Source organism: Trifolium pratense, linkage group LG2 (genome assembly GCF_020283565.1).
Source record: "Trifolium pratense cultivar HEN17-A07 linkage group LG2, ARS_RC_1.1, whole genome shotgun sequence".
Taxonomy (NCBI): domain Eukaryota; kingdom Viridiplantae; phylum Streptophyta; class Magnoliopsida; order Fabales; family Fabaceae; genus Trifolium; species Trifolium pratense.
In genome coordinates, this window is record NC_060060.1 from 45,252,434 (window position 1) to 45,271,428 (window position 18,995).

At 38.6% G+C, this 18,995-nt stretch overlaps 1 protein-coding gene across 1 annotated transcript; it reads right to left on the reverse strand.

Moving 5' to 3' along the window:
- Positions 1-9,866: 9,866 nt before the first annotated feature.
- On the reverse strand, positions 9,867-11,273 carry LOC123904784. The gene has a single exon (XM_045954404.1). The coding sequence runs from the start codon at positions 11,271-11,273 to the stop codon at positions 9,867-9,869; it is 1,407 nt and encodes a 468-aa protein (XP_045810360.1).
- Positions 11,274-18,995: the final 7,722 nt, after the last annotated feature.

The window sequence follows — 18,995 nt, forward strand, 5'->3', positions numbered from 1 at the left end:
CACCGTTTGAACAAGGGCAGCGAAGAAGATGGGGGTAGAGCGTGAGCAGGCTGATTCAGTTGAGTCTGAGGAAGAGCGTTAATTAAGGCTTTCAGAGTTTTGAAATGTGGTAGTGGCAGAATCGTGAGATTGAGTTCAACAATCTCACATTAGAGAAGGATCAGATTTTGTTAATTGGTTATTTGCTGACATTGCTTGTGTTCTTGCTTATGTGAAAATCAATTAAATATCTTTGTTTGAAGGGTTGAATTGCAAAAAAAAAAAAAAAAAATAAAAAAAATTGTATTGATGATAATGAGTACAATTACAATTGATAAGAAAATTAGGTACAATTGACTTATTTATAGGCTAACTAACTAGACTAACTAACTAGTAACTAATGCAACTAACTATACCTCTAATAATATGCAGACTTGTTTTTCTGCATCATTGCATGCTTAGGAATTCAGAAACAGTGAAATGGATTTTTATTGCAATGTATGTGAATACAATGGATGTAATAACAGAAAAAGAAAGGGATAACCAGAGAGCTATGAACTCCTACCAAAGCTAAGCTCCTAATCCAGAGAGAACTTCTCTCGTAAACAAATTGATAACAATATTTTCAATGCCTCACTCACCTCTCTACCTTTTCTTTTATAATAGAAGATTGCCTACTAAGTAACGCATAATCCCTACTTGTTAGAAGTCCCACATTGGCTAGAGATATGGTAAAGATAGCCTTTATAAGTGTAGTGCAAACCTCAACTCTCAAGCTAGCTTTTGTGGTTGAGTATAAGCCTCTCAAATTCTAATATGGTATCAGAGCCTATCCTAGATCCATTTGTTGTTTGTTGTGGAGACCTCCCATATTTGGGCCACCCGTTGTTGTTGATCCCACTATGGTATCAGAGCCTATCCTAGATCCATTTGTTGTTTGTTGTGGAGACCTCCCATATTTGGGCCACCCGTTGTTGTTGATCCCACGTTCCAGCTTGTTCAGTTCTGGACGTGAGGGGGTGTGTTAGAAGTCCCACATTGGCTAGAGATATGGTAAAGATAGCCTTTATAAGTGTAGTGCAAACCTCAACTCTCAAGCTAGCTTTTGTGGTTGAGTATAAGCCTCTCAAATTCTAATACTACTAACTAATTGTTATTCTCACAGCTTCTATAACATTCTAGAATATGTGCTTGTATGAATTGGGCCCAATGATTGGATCATCACACGTATAGAACTCAGTGTTCTATCATAATTCAAACTAAAAATCCTGCAACCAGATTGTCCATACTACAGAAATCCATAAAATCTCTGAAACCTTCAAACTTTCAGTTTTACAGCAAGAGAGCCCCGAAAACTGATAAGAAAGAATAGTGTGCTATGTTATGCATTCATTATGACAAACTGATGAGAAGTATAACATATATTCAAAGAAAAAATTAGTAGTATCCTCCTCTTCTAACAAACATATTGTGAAAACTCCTAAAACATGTTCATTTGTAGTTCCCACTTTCTATACATGGTCTCGCAGCCAATTTATTATTAACATTATAGCATAGACACATTGTAAAATTCACTTCCAGTCTCACAATTCTAGGTCTACCTCATTTCAAAACTCTCAGCCTTTAATAAACCTCTTCATTACTCTCAACAGCAAAACTGATGAGAAGTCTAACAAATACTCAAAGAAAATATAATAGTATCCTCTGTTGGAAGGAAGCTTTAATAGGTGGAGAAAGTGTTTAAATAATTTGAGAGAGGATATGAAACTTGTTGGAAGGGAATTCTACTTATATTATTGAGTGTTTGTAATTTTTGGCTTGATTTACAAATGACTACCTCTCCCCTATTTATAGTCTTCAAGGGAGAGTTCTACATACTCCTAGAGACTCTTCTACATACTTCTAAGAGAGAGTTCTACAAACTTCTCTATACTTCTACATACATTTTCTACTATGACTTCTACTTATTTCTACATATCTCTAGAACATTCTTTAGACATACTACTTATTACTAAATTTGGGCTTAAACTTCCTAAAGCCCAAAACTAACAAACCCAAAATCAATTTACATATTCAACACCCCCCCTTAAACTTGATTTTGCTACTCCAAGTAAATATCTTAATTTGACAAAGTGTTCACGCTTGAGAGGTTTGGTGAAGATATCAGCTACTTGGTCATCTGTCTTCACGTACTCCAACTTCACATCATTGTTAGAAACACACTCTCTAATATAGTGGTAGCGTGTGTCAATGTGCTTACTTCGATCATGGAAGACTGGGTTCTTTGCCAAAGCTATTGCTGACTTGTTGTCCACGAATATCTTGGTCGGCTCCTTTTGCGGCAAACTCAACTCCTTTAATAGGTTTCTCAACCAGATTGCATGACAAACACACGAAGTGGCCGCCACGTATTCCGCCTCACATGTGGAAAGAGTGACAATCGGTTGTTTCTTTGTCATCCATGTGAAAGCTGTGTTTCCAATATAGAAAACAAAGCCGCTTGTACTTTTTCGGTCATCCACGTCTCCTCCCCAGTCACTATCGCTATATCCAACGAGCTTGTAATCATCAGAAACAGAGTAGTACAAGCCTAAGTTTGTTGTACCTTTGATGTAGCGAAGAATCCTCTTTGCTGCCTTCAGATGAGTTGTTGTTGGATGCTCCATGTATCGACTTACAACTCCGACCGCATACAAGATGTCAGGCCTCGTGCATGTTAAATATCGTAAGCTTCCAACCAAGCTCTTAAAGAGTGATGGATCCACTGTTTCACCTTCCTCGTGCTTTGATAGCTTGATTCTACATTCCATTGGCGTGCTAACTGGGTTTGCATCATCCATCTTGAACTTCTTGAGTACCTCCTTAGCATAACCTTCCTGAGTGATTAGGATTCCATGATCCTCTTGTTTCACTTCAATGCCTAGATAGTAAGACATTAATCCAATGTCGGTCATCTCGAACTCCTTCGTCATCTCTTTCTTGAACTCTTCAAACATGGTTGGATTGTTCCCCGTGAAGATCAAGTCATCTACATATAAGCACACAATCAAAATATCTCCGCCTTTCGCTTTGATATAGAGTGCGTGCTCATATGGGCATTTGATGAAGTTCTTATCTTGGAAATACTTGTCAATTCGAGCATTCCAAGCTCTTGGGGCTTGTTTCAACCCGTAGAGTGCCTTCTTTAGCTTCAAGACCTTTTCTTCTTCTCCCTTGACTTCGTAGCCTTGTGGTTGCTCAATGTAGACTTCTTCGTCAAGGACCCCATTTAAGAAGGCTGACTTGACATCCATTTGATGTATCTTCCACTTGTTTTGAGCTGCCAATGAAATGATTAGTCTAACAGTTTCTAATCGAGCAACTGGAGCGAATACCTCGTCATAGTCGATGCCGGCTCTTTGACTGTATCCTTTTGCCACCAATCTTGCCTTGTATCTTTCAACTTCTCCTTTGGAGTTTTTCTTTGCTTTATACACCCACTTTACACCGATCGCCTTGTGCCCTTTTGGAAGTGAGACCAACTCCCATGTTTCATTCTTCTTTATCGCCTTGATCTCTTCGTCCATGGCAGTTCTCCAAGTCTTCTTCTCAAATGCTTCTTGGAAATTCATGGGCTCGCAATCCGCAAATAGACAAAAAAGAGTAAGATTGTCTTGATTTTCGGTTACCTCGCAAATCTCTTGCAAACTTCTAAAGTGAGGAGTCTTTTCACTTGAGCTTTCTCCTTCTTCAGAACTCGGGGTTGGTGAAGCCGGCGGAGTAGGAGGATCTTCTCTTGGATCCTCTGGTTCCACATCGTCTTCTTCAAACTGTGGAAAGAAGTTGTAGTCCTCATTACTCGTTTTCCAATCCCACTCTCCTTCTTCATCGAAAATGACATTTCGACTAATGATAGTCTTCCCCGTATCAGGATTATAGAGCTTATAGCCTTTGGAGTTGGCATCGTAACCAATGAAGATGTACTTTTCACTTTTGTCATCCACTTTGCTTCTTTTCTCGTCCGGTATATGAGCGTGAACTATGCTTCCAAAGACTCTTAGATGGGAAATTCCAGGCTTTCTTCCACTCCATGCTTCTTGTGGTGTTTTTCCCAACACGCTTCTTGTCGGAGAACGGTTTGATAGATAAACAGCGCACGCAACAGCTTCTGCCCACAGTTCCTTTGGTAGTCTCTTGCTCTTTAGCATGCTCCTCGCCATCTCAATGATTGTCCTGTTCTTTCTCTCTGCCACTCCATTTTGTTGAGGGGATCTTGGTACCGTCAGTTGTCGTCGAATGCCATTGTCTTCACAATACTTAAGAAATTCGTTTGAAGTGAACTCTCCTCCTCGGTCGGATCTTATGGCTTTAATCACGAGGCCACTTTCCTTCTTAACCAGGGCTTTAAACTTTTTGAAGTTTTCAAACACTTCTGATTTCTCCTTCAAAAAGTATACCCATGTTTTTCTTGAAAAATCGTCAATAAAGAGAAGGAAGTAGTTACTCTTACCGAGTGATTTTGGCTTGATCGGACCGCACACATCCGTATGTATGAGCTCCAACGGCTTTTGCGCTCTTGAGCTTGACTCCTTAGGGAAGCTCATTTTGAACTGCTTTCCAAGTAAACATCCTTCACATACTTAATTGGGGTGGTTGATGTAAGGCAATCCTCTGACCATTTCCTTCTTAGAGAGCAACTCTAATCCTCCAAAATTGAGATGCCCAAATCGAAGATGCCAAAGCCATGACTCTTCTTTGTAGCACATTTTGAGACATTGCACAACATCATTTTGTATGTTGAGCACGAACATTCTATTTCTTGACATTGGCACCTTAGCAATGAACTTGTTTGAATGATCTCTTATAGAAAGATTATTATTCTTCAATTGAATGTCATAACCTTTCTCTAAGAGTTGTCCTAGACTCAAGATGTTGCTCTTCATGTTTGGCACATAGTAAACATTGGAAATAAATTGATGATCCCCATTTTTCAAACGGATGAGAACGTTTCCTTTACCTTTCACTGCCACTTTTGATTCATCTCCGAAAGCCACATTCCCGTTCACTGATTCGTCTAACTCTACGAACATGCTTCTTCGCCCACACATATGGTTGCTTGCACCGCTATCAAGGTACCATTGATTATCTCCACCTCTTTCATTATCTTTGTGTGCCAACAATAATGTTCCATCTTCTTGGTTTATTTCTTCAACATAGTTGGCCTTCTCTTCAACTCTATGATTTCCAGGAGCTCTACATTCGAAAGCATAATGCCCAAACTTCTCACAAATATAGCATTTAACCTGTGACTTATCGTACCTTGGTTTTGGAGATCCTCTCCCACGACCTCTTGATGAGATTTCTCCTCTTTGGTTGTTGTCATCATTAGGCCTCCAACCTCGTCCGCCTCCATATCCACGACCACGTCCACGTTCTCGAGCGCCACCTCGTCTTTGGTTGCTCCGACCATGTTCTTCTCTAGGTGAATCGAGTCGTGTCTTGAGTACTTGCTCCTCGATATCTTCCTTTTTCTTCTTCTTTTCCTCATAAGCTTGCAACGACCCAAGAAGTTGCTCCATTGTCATGTCCTCTGATGACATTAGTCATTACATGGAAATAAAGACCATTTTCAAGTGATTTTAGAGGTTTTTGACTTAAATCATGAAGAATAAGACATTGATTTGAAGCTACATGCGAAGGAAGATAGCAGATAAAAATTGGTGGAAATTGAAGTACTTTTACGCCTGGGGCGGAAGTTTTTCCGCCTGAGGCGGAATTTTTGCTGAAGAACCAAGATTGCTCACTGTTTTGCCGTTTCAGGCGAATTTCTTGTGCCTGAAACGTAATTTTTTACGCCTGGGACGGAAATTCTGTGCCTCAGGCGGAAAACGTTATTTTTGATCAGTTTTATAAAAGGGAAACTTCAGATCTGGATCATTATCGAATTTTTGACACTGAGAACAGCATTTGGAGCGATTTTGGAGGATCAAGAGCGACCAAGCAAGGATTCAAGTGTGGAAACACATCAAGATTCTTCTTGTAATTATGCTTTCTTTCATTTTAATTGATGTAATTTTTGAATTTGCAATGTCTAGCTAAATTCTCATGATTGGTCCTTAGGTGATTCTAATTACTTTTGATCTTGAATTATGTGATTGTCATATGATATGATTAATGAATTACGAAGTTAGTTTCTATTGATTGTTCTTTGTGCTTAATGCTTTGTATGAATTCGCGACTTATATGATGATTGCAATGATTTGTTTTACTATGACAATAGAAATAAATCATCGATCTACCGTTTTCTCCAGAATTTGTTTCAATTGCCGGTTAGATACTTCAACTTGTCCACTTGTCTGAGGATGGTATGGGGTGGCCACCTTGTGCTTGACATTGTATTTCTCCAAGACATTCTCCAAGTATTTGTTACAAAAATGTTTGCCTCCATCGCTAATGAGAATTCTAGGAACCCCAAACCGAGTAAAAATATTTTCTTTAAGGAACTTCACCACGGTATGAGAATCATTCGCTTGGCAAGGAATAGCTTCCACCCATTTTGTAACATAATCTACACACACCAATATATGAAGATTAGACCGTGAAGATGGAAAAGGTCCCATGAAATCAATCCCCCAACAATCAAAAGGTTCTACTTCGAGCATTTGGTTTAGAGGCATCTCATCCCGCTTTGAAACATTGCCGGTCCTCTGGCAATTATCACATCTTCTAGCAAACTCTACACAATCTGCAAACAGTGTCGGCCAAAAGAAACCACTTTGAAGCACCTTTGCTGCTGTTCGTGGACCACTGTGATGACCACCATATGGAGAACTGTGGCAATGCCACATTATGCTTTGCGCCTCTTCTTCATCAACACATCTACGGATCAAGCCATCTTGCCCCACCTTAAATAGGTATGGATCATCCCAAAAATAGAAGTTAGCATCTCTAAAGAATTTCTTCTTTTGTTGATAGGAATAGTCCTCCGGAATTTCATTTCCTGCTTTGAAATTAGCCATGTCAGCAAACCAAGGCCTTTTAGAAACCATCAGCAATTTTTCATCCGGGAACTCTTCATTAATGCACTTCTCTTTTGTGGTCACCATTGGATTTTCTAACCTTGACAAATGGTCCGCGACCACATTCTCCACACCTTTCTTGTCTTTTATCTCCAAATCAAATTCCTGCAAAAGTAGTACCCACCTCAAGAGTCTAGGCTTTGAGTCACCTTTTGTGAGGAGGTACTTAAGTGCCGAGTGATCTGAAAAAACAACAACTTTCGATCCAATTAGATAAGAGCGAAATTTTTCCAAAGCAAATACTATTGCAAGCAACTCTTTTTCAGTAGTTGTGTAATTGATTTGGTTTTCATTCAAAACCTTGCTTGCATAATATATAGCATGGAAAAATTTCGCATGTCGTTGGCCAAGCACCGCTCCAACCGCATAATCACTTGCATCACACATTAATTCAAAAGGGAGATCCCAATTAGGTGCAACGATTATGGGCGCGGTGACCAACTTTTCTTTAATCACAACAAAAGCATTCAAACATTCATCATCAAATTTGAATTCATTTTCCTTCACAAGGAGGTTACTTAAGGGCTTAGCTATTTTCGAAAAGTCTTTGATGAAACGCCGATAGAAACCGGCATGACCCAAGAAACTTCTCACTCCCTTAACATTAACGGGAGGGGGCAATTCCTTAATAACCTCTATCTTTGCTTGGTCAACTTGAATGCCCTTTGAAGAGATTTTGTGTCCAAGCACAATACCTTCTTTAACCATAAAATGACATTTTTCCCAATTTAAAACTAAATTGGTACTTATGCATCTCTTCAATACGGCATTCAAATTGGCTAAACATTTATCAAAAGACTTACCAAACACAGAAAAATCATCCATAAATACCTCGATTGTGTCCTCCATCATATCAGCAAAAATAGATAGCATACACCGCTGGAATGTGGCCGGTGCGCTGCACAACCCGAAAGGCATCTTCCGGTAAGCAAACACTCCAAAAGGACAAGTAAAAGCTGTTTTCTCCTGATCCTCTGGGTCTACCACAATCTGATTGTACCCAGAATATTCATCCAAAAAGCAATAATAGGCCTGCCCTGCAAGCCTTTCCAACATTTGGTCCATGAATGGAAGAGGGAAGTGATCTTTTCTTGTTGCCGAGTTCAACCGCCTGTAGTCTATACACATCCGCCACCCAGTGACGGTGCGAGTGGGTATCAGTTCATTTTTTTCATTTCTCACAACTGTCATACCACCTTTTTTCGGGACCACATGGACAGGACTAACCCACGCACTATCCGAGATTGGATAAATCATACCAGCTTCTAGAAGTTTAAGAACCTCTTTCTTTACCACCTCTTTCATGGTTGGATTTAGTCTTCTTTGAGGTTGCACCACAGGTTTGTATTCATCTTCCATTTTTATTTTATGCATGCAGAATCCGGGACTAATCCCTTTCAAATCAGAGATGCTCCAACCCATGGCTTCTTTATTTTCTCGCAAGACTCTAGTTAGCTTCTCTGCTTCCAAAGAACTCAACCTGCTGCTTATGATTGCCGGTTGTGAAGCATCTTCTCCTAAGAAAACATATTTTAAGTGAGGGGGGAGCTCTTTCAACTCCGGAATAGTAACTTTTAGGTCCTCCTTACCACTAGCTTTCTCTTCCACAGCATACACATTTTCAAAATCTTTTTGTGCTTCTTCTTCTTTACATGCTTCAAGTTGACGGAGACAAATTTCAATCTCCTTGTCCCATTCCTCTTCCAAATCATCGATGGAATTAACAATTACTCTTTCTAAAGGTAAAGATGGTGTTTCTTCCACTAAGACATCTTCTACCACTTCCTCAATCACGTCAACCTTGTAACATTGTGGCTCATCATCATGGTGTTTCATAGCTTTGAACACGTTAAACATGACTTGTTCCCCATGTGTTCTCAACATAAGTTCTCCCATCTCAACATCAATCAATGCTCTTCCGGTAGCTAAGAATGGCCTACCCAACAATAACGGTTCTACATCTGCATCATCTTCCATATCAAGGATGACGAAATCAGCCGGAAAAACAAACTCAGCAACTCTTACCAAAACATCATGAAGTACGCCGTAAGGATGTACAATAGAACGATCAGCTAAAGAGAGCTGCATCTTTGTAGGCTTTGCAACAGCTCCGGGTATCTTCTTCATCATTGACAATGACATTAGGTTGATGCTAGCTCCTAAATCACATAGGGCTCGACCAACGGAGATGTTACCTATTGAACATGGTATGGTAAAGCTTCCAGGATCCTTCTTCTTTTGAGGAAGTTTCTTTTGGATTATGGCACTACATTCCTCTGTCATCTCCACTGTATCATCGTCAAGAGGTTTCCGCTTCTTTGTCATAAGTTCCTTCATGAATTTGGCATAGACAGGCATCTGTTCCAACACTTCAGCAAAAGGAATGTTAATTTGGAGATCATGAAGCATCTTCATAAACTTTTTGAATTGTTGGTGATCATTAGCCTTTGCCTTCTTCTTGCGCGGATATGGCAATTTGGCATGGACAGAACTTTCTTTCTCCTCTACACCCTTGCCTCTCTTTTCAACTAACTTCTCATCATTCTCTTTTTCAATTTTTTTCTCTTTCTCATCTTCAACTAACTCCTCTTTCTCAATCTCAATCATTTTCTCCAACTCCTTTTCAACTTCTCCCTCATTCTCATTTTCAACTTCTCCCTCAACGTTATTTTTTTCTTTCACTTCCTCAACACTAGACTCACTCTTTTTCTTCGTTACAATCTCAGGTGAAGGAACCACTCTATTTCTCAAATTAATCGCCTTGCAACTTTCATTCCTCGGATTATCCTTTGTAGAACCTTCAAAACCATTATTTTGAGTAGCCGCGAATTACCTTGACAATTGTCCAACTTGAGTTTCCAAGTTCTTAATTGAAGCTTCATGATTCTTGTTGGCAATATCTTGGTTGGCTTTCATTTGATCTTGGCTAACCTTCATAGCTTCGAAGTTCCCTTGAGTCACCTTTATGAATTGAGTAAGTGTATCCTCTAATTGAGAAGGTCTCCTTTGTTGAGAGTTTTGTGAAGAAGATTGTTGTTGAGATTGATTTGAGTTTTGATTTCCTCCCCAACCAAAGTTTGGATGATCTCTCCAACCTGGGTTATAAGTGTTTGAATATGGATCATACTTTGGGTTGTTCCTTTTGAAGTTGGCTAGGTACTTTGCCTCTTCTGACCCTTCAGGAAAACATTGGCCATTAGCATGCCCTTGTCCACAAAAGTCACATTTCACTTCATTAGCTGCCATGACTGGCATTTGGGCATTAGGAGTGCTAGTGAGGTGTTTCAACACAGCTGCCATTTGAGAATTCATCAATGTAGATTGGGCCAAAAGAGCAGTTTGAGTATCAAGCTCTATCATGCCTGCCTTCTTCTTTGCACCACGATCATTTTCAACTCTGTACTCATTTTGAGCCATGGATTCCACCAACTCTCTAGCTTGAGTTTGATTTTTATTTTTCAAAGATCCACCTGCCGATGCATCTAGAAACATTCTAGTTTGAGCTCTCAATCCTTGTGTGAAATGCTGCATTTGAGTATGACTATCGAGCCCATGCTTAGGACACTTCTTCAGGCTCAGTTTGAATCTTTCCCAAGCATCATACAATGTTTCGGAATCTCCTTGCTCAAAACTTGTAATGTCAGCTCTTCTTTCAAGATACTTGTGAATTGGAAAGTACCTATCCATGAATTTCATCTCTAGCTCTTGCCAAGTAGTGATGGTGTTAGGTGGTATTGTGTCCAACCAGTCTTTAGCTCTTCCAGTTAACGAGTACTTGAAAAGCCTTAATCTTTTATCTGATTCAGATACTCCTGGTGGGTCTGTATAGTCACAAGCTTCATAGAAATGCTCCAGGTGGAGATTTGGACATTGTGTTTCTGCCCCTGAGTATTGATTCTCTTTGAGGGCGCTGAGCACTGAATTCTTGATATCAAATGACACATGATTCCTTGGTTGAAACCCCAGATTGGCAAGCTCTCCGTTGTTTCTTTGGCCATAGTCACCTAATGTCCTTTCAGGCACAACTGGTGGAGGTGGTGGGGGATTTCCAGCCATGATGTTGGCTTCGTTGTCCGATGTGTTTGGACTAGAAACCACTTCTTCACAACTTTCTTGTGCAACACCTGCTAACCGGGCAACCTCTCGGGCTAACCGAACTGCTTTTCTGTTTGCTTTAGCTGTTTTCTCTATTTCAGGATCAAAGATTAGTTCTCTTGCTACTCTCCTACCTTGCATAAACAACCAGAAAATACCTTAAGAAGCAACTGCACTACACAAGAATGAAAATGAAAATAAAATTCAGAACTTTTTTTTTTTTTGTATATATATTTATAATTAAAATAAACAAAAACTTAATCAATAAAACAATAAAATTTAAAAGTATGACTCAATTGCCTTGTGGAAATTTTTACACCAGGAGAGGAGGAGAAATCTTTCAAAGTAAATGGACAAAGACTCAAGTTTTATAAGGGAGGAGATTTCAATCGCCACAAGGTGGCAGTACTTTTCAAAGACCCTTGAGGTTTCGAGACCGTCAAGCTAATGACGCTAAAAGTAGCGCTGCTTGGGAGGCAACCCAAGGTTTTATTTAACCGTAATAGTTTTTCTTTTGATTTTTTGTGTTTTGCAGGTCAAATTGAAAAAAAAAGAGGAGTGTGAAAAGTGTACAACCAGGAAATTACGTTTGGGGCGGAAAAAATGGAGCCTAAGGCGTAAAAATTTTGAAGAAAATTCATGTGCCCACTGTTTTACCGTTTGGGGCGGAAGAAATTACGTTTGGGGCGTAAAAATCCTGAAGAAATTGGGTTGCTCAATATTTTGCCGTTTGGGGCGGAAACATTGCCGTTTGGGGCGGAAAAGTTTGAAGAAAAAACATTGCTCACTGTTTTTACGTTTTAGGCGGAAAAACTGCCGTTTGGGGCGGAAAATCACACTGAAAAAAATGGTGCTCACTGTTTTGCCGTTTCAGGCGGAAAAGCTTACGTTTTAGGCGGAATTTGCGCGTTCTAGGCGTAGAAAAACGTGAAACCCTCTTTCTTTCTCAAAAACTTCATCTTCTTCAACAAACCTTATCCCTTCTCACAAAACTTCATCTTCTTTCTCACACAAATCCTCCATTAACAACCATCCAAACCTTCAAACCCAACACAAATCCTTCATTAAAACAACAACCACAACAAATTCACCCATTCTCTTTCACCAATTTCATCCTCAAATCTCAAACCCCTCTTGAACCTAAACCTCCCAAATCCTTCAAAACCCCATTAAAACAACAACCTCTCTCACACCCATAACACCAAACCCACGAAAATTTCTTCCATCCAACTCTATTCTTCAAAACCCATCATCAACAACAACCAATTCTTCAAATTTTTCCAAAGCCCAAAATCAAAAACCCTTCAAAACCCTACACGAAAATTCATCCAAAACCACCATAAATCTTCATCTTTTCCATCAATCACCCATAACCCATCACCCTTCTCAATCTTTACCTTTCTCACCATGAAGAACATATTCAAAAAATCCTCAAAGGATAAAGAAGTTGAAGTTGGGTCTTCAAAATCAAGGTCAAAAGTGGTGAAGAAAAGGAGAGTAGTCCGAACTCCTACACCGTCACCTTCGCCTTCTCCTCCACCATCACCGCCTAGAGAGCAATCACCACCTCCTCCGACGCCGGTTGTGACTGAAATTCCTCGGTCACGTTTTGTTCGTCCAACGGCCTACAATCGGTACCAGACTCTCAAAAGTAAGGACTTCAAACCTGAAAAGCGTCTCACGGATGAAGTGCTAGCATTTCCCTTAATTGAAGCAGAATTCCGCAACAGGCATTGGTATGAGTTTAATTTCTGTCTTCGGTCTGGAAATCGTACTTTAGCATTAGAATTTTTGAGTAATGCATGGCGAGTGAAAAATTCGTCACCACGGATTGCTAAAGTACGCGGGGTAGATGTAGACTACTCCCCGGAAACTATAAATAGGATATTTCATTTTAATGTTCCTGAATTCTGTGTTCTGAATCATCGACGTGAGAATAGGGCAACCATGGCATCAGATAAGCGTGAGGCTTTAAAATCTCAGCTGACTGTACCCGGAAGTGTGTGGGTGAGACCATCTAGACAGCTCCCACCCCAGCGGTTTAAAACCGCTCATTTGTTGGATATTCCACGGATTTGGGCTGAATTTTGGATAAATAACGTGGAGCCAAGTGGGAACAATTCTGAGATTCCTATGGATGTAGGGCTAGCACTTCAAGCTATTTTGTTAGGTGAAGACATAGATTTGGGCACAATTCTGAGTGATGATTTGTCTGCAATTATCCAGAAAGATCCCGGGTCATATAGTCTAACACATCTCTGTTTGATCACTAAACTGTGTCTGGATCAAAATGTTGCTACTTTTGATGATGATCAAATGGAAGAGCCTAGAAAAGTCACTACGGCTTTTGTGAGAGATGTGAGAAGAAAAACTTTCGGGAAGACATTCATTCCATTTGCTGATGTGGATGATGTGATGGATTACACGGTTGAGGGAGGAGGTGAAGAAAGGGAGGAGAATGTTGAAAATATGATGCACCATGACATACCACAAGGTCCGGAAATGGAGAGTTTTCCAGCTCCGCAATTTGATGTGAATGTTCTTGCTGACATGGTGTGGAAAATGGACATGAGCACCCAACAGGGCATTGATATGGCGGACCACTATGACACTTCATCCGCCTTATGGCAAGCATCCATGCGTTACCGGGAGCAAGTCCCGGCATATTTCTATCCGAGATATCCAACAATGCATGATTTTGATGAAGCTCACAATCAAAGAGTTAGGAGCATGGCGGCTACACATGAAATGAACCGTGCTACCTACATTCGCCAAAGGAGGGCAGCTGGCCTTCCAGATGAAGGAGGGTCCTCATCAATGCAATTTCCTGGAAATCTGCCTCGTTTTGATCATGATCATAACATGCCCGAGCAGGATTGAGGTTTTGTGCCATTCACCTTTACTGTCCTTCTCCTCTATAGATTCTTTTTGGCCTGTGTATTATGATTCTTTTGTTTAATTTGTTGCATGCTTGATATTGGTCTATAATAAGTACTTGAGCTAGTCGTTTTGTTTTCTTTGAATGTTTTAGTCTTTTTGAAAACCTCACACTATTGAAATTTGTTTGGCTATCATCTTAGATTCAAAATTGTTGACCAAATGTGTGATATGAATTTGTGATGTTTTTGATTGTTTCGGATGCATCATAGTGATGATTTAGGCAAGGCTTAGGGACTCTCACAAATATTGACCATAGTTTAATTCAGCAAAAACTGTGAGATTTTGAGCCCAAACACTGATTTCTTTTGATGATTATGAGAATTCCACACTTAGCTATGTCTCTAGAATTTGCGCATGTTCTCTTTAATTGATTTATTGTTGTGATGTACACACGAGGCAAGTTGTTTGGTACCTTGAGCCTGTTCTAGCCACCCTTATCATTGCTTATCCTTTGTTTAACCCCTTTTGAGCTTAAAGAAAAATGTTTGTTTGTTATCTGACCCAAGTTATCAAAATAATATAAAAAAAAAAAAATGATTTTCTTGGAGAATTAGATACCTTTAGTGGTTTTTGCACAATGCATGTCACTAAGTTTGGGGTTGCTTTTGGAATTAGCAACAACTTAAGTTTGGGGTGGGTATACTAGAGAACTAAAAAAATTTATGAAAGAAAAATTCAGAAGTTCACCAAGAAAAGAAGTATCGAAAAAAAAAAAAAGAAGAAAAATAAAAAATATATAATCATGGTGATCTTCTTGAAAACAAAAAGGAACTCCTTGAAAGAAAAATTTGTGAAAGAAAATTGTTCTCTAGTATCAATTCTTACAAAGTAGGGTGGGGTGTTGTATCTATTCAATTCAGTGGTATCTGACTTCAAGTTTTTTTTACTCACTTACGAAAAAAAGCCACCATCCACCTTTTAACCAGGCCACGTTATAACCTTTAAAAAGTCCTCTAATGTGTGTGCTCATGACATGGTAATTGATTTTTGAGAATGTCTGCAAATTTATAGTAGTCTAGTTATGATGTGTTGATTGAGTGATTATATTACCCTTAAACAGGAGAGTCGGTGAGGGTGTGAAGAGATTAAGTATGGTCAATCTTTGTTTGATGCTCTTTGTTTTGCTTAAATTTGAAACTGTGTGTATTTGAATCATGACGAAATTGATCATTGAAATGTTATGCAAATTAAGTCTAACTTTATTGAGTTTGAGTTTGTTTAGCCAGATGGATTGAGGTAGTGTTTTGTTTTCCTAGAGATTGAGATATTCCTTGAGGACAAGGAAAAGTTCAAGTTTGGGGTTGTGATGACATTAGTCATTACATGGAAATAAAGACCATTTTCAAGTGATTTTAGAGGTTTTTGACTTAAATCATGAAGAATAAGACATTGATTTGAAGCTACATGCGAAGGAAGATAGCAGATAAAAATTGGTGGAAATTGAAGTACTTTTACGCCTGGGGCGGAAGTTTTTCCGCCTGAGGCGGAATTTTTGCTGAAGAACCAAGATTGCTCACTGTTTTGCCGTTTCAGGCGAATTTCTTGTGCCTGAAACGTAATTTTTTACGCCTGGGGCGGAAATTCTGTGCCTCAGGCGGAAAACGTTATTTTTGATCAGTTTTATAAAAGGGAAACTTCAGATCTGGATCATTATCGAATTTTTGACACTGAGAACAGCATTTGGAGCGATTTTGGAGGATCAAGAGCGACCAAGCAAGGATTCAAGTGTGGAAACACATCAAGATTCTTCTTGTAATTATGCTTTCTTTCATTTTAATTGATGTAATTTTTGAATTTGCAATGTCTAGCTAAATTCTCATGATTGGTCCTTAGGTGATTCTAATTACTTTTGATCTTGAATTATGTGATTGTCATATGATATGATTAATGAATTACGAAGTTAGTTTCTATTGATTGTTCTTTGTGCTTAATGCTTTGTATGAATTCGCGACTTATATGATGATTGCAATGATTTGTTTTACTATGACAATAGAAATAAATCATCGATCTAGGAATGATTAATCAATTAACTTGACTTAAGACATTTTGGATTGTTAATTGAGATTAAAGGATTAAAGGCTATAAACCTCAATTGATCATAGATTACCTAAGACATTAGGGATCAATGATCAAGGGAGAGGATTATGTTACCAAGACATTGGGCATAATTATTTTTGATTTAATCTAATCGTGAAACTAAAGTTGAGTAATTTGTAATCATACATGAAATTACCAAGAAAAATAGTAATTAGATGGCCCAAAAAGGACCAATCGCTTTTCTTACATCAATCTAAACACCAAAGAAATTCCAAAGTTTTAAAATTTGAACTTGAAACCAAACAAGAACCCCCTTTTTACAATTTATGTCAATTTACATGAGTATGTCTCCAATTTACAATTGATTTACAACAATCCCTGTGGAAAGAACGATTTTATTATACTACTTGACGGCTATTTAGTACACTTGCTAAATTTCCATCATCCTCTAAATCTTTTGTCTCTTCGATGACAGTGACAATATGCTCAAACTTTGGATCTACCGATCTAAGAACTTTCTCCATGATTCTTACATCATCATACTTCTCTCCGTTTCTTTTTAGATTATTAGTAACCGTCAAAACTCTTGAGAAGTAATCAGAGATAAGTTCACCTTCTTTCATATGCAAAGCTTCAAACTCTCCTCTTAGTGTTTGAAGACGTACCTTCTTCACTTGATCGGCTCCCTTGTAAGAGGTTCGAAGTTTCTCCCATGCTTCTTTAGCCGTCGTTGCTCCCAAGACCTTCTCGAACGTGTCTTCATCTAATCCTTGATAGATTAGACATAGAGCCTTCTTGTCTCTCTTCCTTGAGTCTCTCAAACTATCCTTTTGAGTTTGAGATAGAGTACCTTCATTCTCCGGGATTACAAGGCCTTTCTCGACTATCTCCCACACGTCGTGTGCGCCAAGGAGAGCCACCATTCTCAGACTCCAATTGTCGTAGTTGCTCTTTGTGAGCATCGGGACTTGGAGAGGAACACCATTATTTGCCATCTTTAGGAGGACCTTCAAGCTCTGATACCACTTTGTTGGAAGGAAGCTTTAATAGGTGGAGAAAGTGTTTAAATAATTTGAGAGAGGATATGAAACTTGTTGGAAGGGAATTCTACTTATATTATTGAGTGTTTGTAATTTTTGGCTTGATTTACAAATGACTACCTCTCCCCTATTTATAGTCTTCAAGGGAGAGTTCTACATACTCCTAGAGACTCTTCTACATACTTCTAAGAGAGAGTTCTACAAACTTCTCTATACTTCTACATACATTTTCTACTATGACTTCTACTTATTTCTACATATCTCTAGAACATTCTTTAGACATACTACTTATTACTAAATTTGGACTTAAACTTCCTAAAGCCCAAAACTAACAAACCCAAAATCAATTTACATATTCAAAATCCTCCTCTCTTAACTGACACATCTTGAAGACTCTTAAAAGTTCATTTCTTTTGTTGGTAACAGACACATTGTTGAACTCAATCTCACGATTCTGCCACTACCACATTTCAAAACTCTGAAAGCCTTAATTAACGCTCTTCCTCAGACTCAACTGAATCAGCCTGCTCACGCTCTACCCCCATCTTCTTCGCTGCCCCTGTTCCTCCGCCTTCCACAGCCTTTTAAATTCCAAGGTACATCATCCACACCATGCAAACTCGACCAAATATTACAGTTACAGACACTATAATCAAATCTAGTGATTGATACAAACCAAATATACAACACAAAAAAGGTAAAGGAAGATAATTTAACTTACTTTAGAAATAAGGAGTCCATGCAGTAACTAATCAAGCCAACAGCAAGACTATAATCACAAAAAAATAGGATGCCCCGTGGAGAGCAAATCAATATTGTTGAAACAAATCATGTTATCTTATATGACAACGTACGATTCTAGGCTAATGTTGAATTTTCTATGCCTATGAATGACTCTTTTCAGGTAAACAACAACATTAATGTGAACACTAAATACACCCAGAGTTTCCCCTTCCGATTCAAACAGAATCCCCTATAAGTATATTCAAGATTATCTCTATAGACTACACATTCCTGAAATAATTACAACCATAACCTTTGAAAAAGCTACGATTAATATAGCAGGAATGAATCAATAATTTCAGCCACATGGATGAAAATATCATTACAGTCATACGATGAAAATAGACAATACATTGGGAAAAAAGTATAATTATGTCAAGAATAAAAAAAAAAATCACCGGTTGCTACCATTATAATAACAAAATGAACATAACAACACATGACTTTTAATTAAATCTAAAGTGTGATAGTTACCTATTGCATAGTTCACCAGCCTTTGTATTCACAAGTAACTATCAAGTGTGATGTGTCTATTCGAAAGAAGGAGAAAATTTGACTTTTATCCAGATATTTTTCACCTCATTTTTTTAGATTTAGGGACAAAAAATATTCTAAAATAACATAGTATTATTTCATCCCTTTGAGCCTGAAACAAAGGAAGAGTTAGTAAACATACCAAAAACTTGCATATGGAGAGAACCTGAGCTCACAGAATATGGCAGCTTTGTGAATATATTTGCATGATAAACTTCACAGTCGGCTAAAATAGAATAGAGTTACAGTCCAAATGAAATTCAAGCATCATAGAAGGCCAGAATACATCTTGTGGTAAAGCTTTAAATATGATGTTACATTATTACTAGCAACATAAGGATGTCTTAAACACAGTTCGGTTCACCCAAAAAATACAGTTTGGTTTGGAAAAAAATTGTATGACAACAGTTCGGTTCGAAATTAAGAACTGGTTCACCGAACCATTAATCCGGTTCAGTTCGGTTCGGAGGAAGACTATAGCATTTCGGTTCAGTTCTTCTGAACCATTGTTATGGTTCGGTTTAGTTAT